At 40.5% G+C, this 5,104-nt stretch overlaps 1 protein-coding gene across 2 annotated transcripts in view; it reads right to left on the reverse strand.

Moving 5' to 3' along the window:
* TTC16 (tetratricopeptide repeat domain 16) overlaps nt 1-4,833 on the reverse strand; it is a 35,629-nt gene extending 30,796 nt beyond the window's left edge. Inside the window, exons 1-4 of one of the 2 annotated variants that reach the window (XM_063431410.1) lie at nt 4,815-4,833; nt 4,022-4,073; nt 3,767-3,942; nt 2,324-2,414 (exon numbers count right to left, since the gene is read on the reverse strand). In XM_063431410.1, coding sequence (XP_063287480.1) covers nt 2,324-2,414; nt 3,767-3,942; nt 4,022-4,060 — 306 coding nt within the window. In that variant the 5' untranslated portion in view covers nt 4,061-4,073; nt 4,815-4,833. The other variant, XM_063431411.1, reaches the window with a different exon arrangement.
* Nucleotides 4,834-5,104: the final 271 nt, after the last annotated feature.

A 5,104-nucleotide genomic window follows, 5' to 3' on the forward strand; every position in this document is an offset into this window, starting at 1 on the left:
AACCAAATCATTTAGTACAGGTTCTCTGAAAAATATATATATGATGAAACCAGCCTCAGGATTGGGAGATGCCAAGATCTGATAACAATCTATGCAGTGATTAAAGTAATCACTTCCCAGGATTTTATAATAATAGGTTTACTTATTCCTATATTTAATAAATATGTATTTATGAAGCGTGTAAAATAAAATACAATTTAGAAATCCACACCATTTTATCCTGTAACTGAGTGCCTCCATCTTAGCTTCCCATTAGTCACTCTTAAAGGCTCTGTCTTGCACCTGGCAGTCAGCATAGTGAATACATACAGTGCTGAAATGAAACAATGTTTCTATTTCTCCTCTTCATTTGCATTGTATGCCTTGGCTTTGCCTTGCCTAGACTGAATTATGATATAATTATGATGTAAATTGCTAAATCTTTAACATAAATTTCAAAAAGAACGGAGCAGCTCGTAAAAGGTTAACACCGATTATAGGTGATTTTCAAAGTTTTATTTATTTGTATAGTTTACACACAACTGATGGTTCCCCTTTAATTTCCCTGTCAATGGTTTCTGCATGTCCGCTGATCGGGTGAAAGCTCAAGATTGCAAAACCACTTTCTGACAGTTGTCTTAGATGTCACAGTTATCTACCGAAAGGTTTCTTTTAATCTCACTCATATAGTGATAAACACCTGTGTCCATTTTAGCATGCTGGGTCACAACAAGATAAGTTTTTTTGCTGAAGCTATAGCACACTGAAACCAGACATACAAAAGCAGGGATGTCAGGTATAACACTTTACCAGTATCGTCCCCAACCATGGAGGGGCAATCAGACATACAAACCCACCCCAACCATAAATTAGTTCACCCGGATTCTAACTCAGTATTTATATTCAGATTCTACCAGTAAAGTATGGGTACAGATCACTAGTATCCCCAATACCATGGATTGGGGGGTCACTTCTAACTGCCAATCATCTGGCACCTTTTAATGTCTCAGCAATTGCACTCTCTGTTCATACATACTACCTAGTATGTACGCGCAGGTTACTCTCTGCATCGCAACCTATGCAACGAAGCAAAGTTGTTATGGTGCTAAGAGATACCCATTAATGAGTATAAACATTTTGTTTACTACACTGTTTGAAAACATAATTGTACAAATTAGGATAAAATAGAAAGCAGAAATGTTGTATTTCTAAATCACTTGATATGTCCAAATATTTCTAGCAGATTTTATGTTAAAGTGAAGTGAGAATTTAAAGTGAAATTTAAATTCAAGGTTAAAATAGCTGAATTGGAAATTTAACTATATCCCACAACATAGGGACTTAACAACTGAGCAACAATGTGTACTTGATCCCACAACACAGGGATTTAAGAGCAATTGAGCAACTATGTGCACTTGATACAATTAGTTTCCAATATTGTTACCAAGTGCACCAGGTTTTTATACCTATTTTTGAGCTCCTCTCTATATCTCACCCTATCTGGCTATTGAGCCTACTTGCTGGAATTTTATCTGGGGTGTTTTTGGGAGGACCTAATATATATATTACAGATTATGGTCTACACCCACAGTTATTTTTGTGGCTCTCCTCATCATTATTTTATACTTTTTTCTTACCCACTTTTTTTCACTTTTTATTTTTGTTGGTGTTTACACATATATATTTTATTTTGACAAATTACAATAAACGTTAAGTTTTATCGTGAAGCATTACCGAAGGGAGGGGTCTCCTATTGGGTGGACCAGGTGTGGGGATGAGGAGGTTCCTCTTCTCTACCTAGGTTTACCTTTTTGTAAATATTGTTCTCACGTATGTAAGGGTTACCCCCTTGTTTGGATCCCCCTGGCAAACTCAGAGGCCGGTTGACTTAGTCACTGGCTTCTTTTCTTTTTCTTTTTAAATTATCACTTTAGTAGAGAACCCTGTTAGTAAATAAGTAAGTTCCTGGTTTAATAAATAACGTTTTTTTTTTTTTACTTGCTCTCAGCATAGCAGCGGCCACGTCTTCTGGCTTTTGTAGAAGCTTAGAGAACATCACCGGACCACCAGTTAGCATCCAAGCCCAGCAGGGACCCAGGTAAAGGGGCATGCCACTGCTAAATGGTTTGACCTATTACCGGGGTACTAGGCCAGGGTACTCGTGGCATCATTACCATAACAGCATTATTTAGTGGTTATGGTGTTTGAAATAACCCTTCCCCTTAAGGACACGTGACATGTGTGACATGTCATGATTCCCTTTTATTCCAGAAGTTTGGTCCTTAAGGGGTTAAAGGAATAATGTTGCATTGTGGTATGTCATTCATTATAATATCACTCTTACCTTTTCTGGGTCCAGATTAATAGCTTTTGAAAATGAAATAACAGCATTTTCCCATTGTCCCTGGCACATAGACTTCAAGCCATTTTCATAACTACAATAAAACAAAGATGATGAAATTCTGAGAGGCTTAGCTATATTTTGGCTCAAAGTAATGAAGTAAGATCACTGTCTGACAATTACACACACTCAAATACACATACACACACACATACACTCAGACACACACACACTCACAGACAAACAAACAAACACACTTACAGACATGTACACATTCAGACACACACATACACTTGCAGACACACACAAATTATTAATATTAAATGTCAACCCAGCCTTCCTAACTGTAGATCTGTCCGTGGGGTCCAGTGGAGCTTCAGTGCGGCGGGCGGCAGAGTTCCTCTCAGAAGCGGCGAGGGAGCTGTATTCTCTTTGCTCTGCTCCCTTGTGGGCTGTCTACTGATACCGGGAGCCGGAATATGACGTCATATTCCATCTCCCAGCATCAGCAAACGGCGCACGAGGGACCAGAGTAGAGAAAACACAGCTCCCTCGCCGCATCTCACAGGAACTCTGCCACCCACTGGGGGGTCCATTAGGTAGCCAGCGGGCCACCTCTTGGGCCCCACTATGACAGGGGGAACACAGAGGGGGCGGCATATATGCGGCCCATGGTCACAGGGTTCGTGGCTGCGGACGGGCCCCCTGCAGTGGTAGGTACACCACTGGACACTATGCATATTTGCACAGTCTATCATATCCCCTCTGAGGTGCCTTTTTTCTAAAGCAAAGAAATCCAGTTTTTCTAGCCTTTCCTCATAACTAATGCTTTCCATCCCCCTTACTAGTTTTGTAGCTTGCCTCTACACTTTTTCTAGTTCTGCAATGTCTGCATATTCAAGGTGACTTGTAAAAAGGCAAAATTATATTTTGGTTGCGTGAATCAAAAGCCCTTTTTATACATCAGAGAACCTTACTAGCTTTTGCAACGGCAGAATGGCATTGCACATTGTTGCCTAGTTTGTGATCTATAGTTGTTCCTAAATCATTTTCATTTAATGTTATCCCTAAGTGGAAAAGGTGGAGCACAAAAATTGAGCACCCTTGTCTTATTGTAGCTACGTCAATCACATTGGTGTATGGGCAGCCATGTAAATTGCACAGTTCAGTGATTGGCAGATACTTTTACAAACAGCAGGCTAAAGAAGGGCAGCCAATAACAGGGTGCATGATGCAGGTGTTAACAGGAAGCGCTGTAGGAGGAGCCTGATACTTTCATTTAGTTCCCGGTGAACACTGAATGGTGCCTTGTTCATATTACTGTTTACATTACTACTATTTGGACATTTAGACATAATAACACAAAGAAAAGTGTAAACATACAACTCCCCCAATAAATTCACAGGATAAAGTAGTTTACAACACAGTAATGGCCCATTTCCTTACTGCTCGGCGACCTTTCCTTGCACGATGTCTTGGAATGAGCATGGCTTGGACTGCCATTGTTTATCGTCCTTGTCTAAAAAGATCTGGCTTGAGCCAAATATCCTCCGAAAGGATTTTGTTCGAGCTTCCTGGAGCTGGTCCTCACTTACGGATGTTGGGAAAAACTGCTCTGAGACCTGCACAGGGAAGAGAATGAATCAGTTGATCTGCAAACTGAGCAGAGGGACTTATGGTGACAGGATGACAGGGCCTTACCTCTTCAGATGCTTGCGGACTTGATTGATTCTCCTCCATGAACCTTTAAGACCTTGTAAACAGGATAAGAGAAACATTGTACAAAGCCATATTTTTTAAAAAGCCTTGCTTGTTCTGGTCACTATATGCAAAGGCTACAGGGAATGGCCCCAAGAGCTTGCAATTTAACTTGGTAGCATTTCTGTATTTAAACTTTACTCTGTTTGTCCCGGTCTCCTTATGCAAAAGCTGCACAGACTGACCTCAAGAGCTTGCGATGGAACTCACGTTAGCATTTCTATTTATAATCTTTACCTAGTTGAGCTGGGCTCTCTACCAGCATTATGTTAATGATGCTCTTTCTGTTTTACACTTAAAAAAAACAAATTTGTCTGTAGAGGATTATAAATATAATGTAAACATTCTCACCTGGGCTATAATATAAACACATATACACAGAATTCCTGCACTTACTGATCATCACATGCCAAGAAAATTCTGGTGATTTAGTAATAACAATTTATGGAACTAAAATGTAATTTAGGACAAATACAATGTATTTTACTTACACAGACTAATTTCTAAACACATTTATTGTAGTTTAAAGACACATTACTGGAAGTATTAATGCACTCAGACACACCAACAATATGGAAACTCCTAAAAAAGAGGGACACTAATGCACTCAGACACACCAACAATATGGAAACTCCTAAAAAAGAGGGACTGTCCCTCCTAAATAGGGACACTTGGGAGGTATGTGGCCCCAGCCTCTGACCATCACATGCCAGTCCCTATACTTTATATACCATACCTGCACCCACTCACCCTCAGTCAGTCCTTTACACTCAGATTAATCTGCACTAGATTTTAAAAACTTTTTTTCGTTGTCAAGGAGGCTTCCTGTTGCTAAGAGGAGGGGCTTACGTCTCAAGACTGAGTGGGGGCGTGCCCATGGGCGGAGCTTAGCCCACTTGGTCTGGAGAGCGGCGTTTAGTGAAAGGGCTACGGGAGGAGTTATTTACCAAGAGGGCGTGTCTATGGGCGGTATTACATGAAAGCGACGCCTCTAAGGGGGCGGTGCTTCCTTTTACTATCGAGCGC

The sequence above is a fragment of the Pelobates fuscus genome, chromosome 9 (assembly GCF_036172605.1).
Source record: "Pelobates fuscus isolate aPelFus1 chromosome 9, aPelFus1.pri, whole genome shotgun sequence".
NCBI classification, from domain to species: Eukaryota; Metazoa; Chordata; class Amphibia; order Anura; family Pelobatidae; genus Pelobates; species Pelobates fuscus.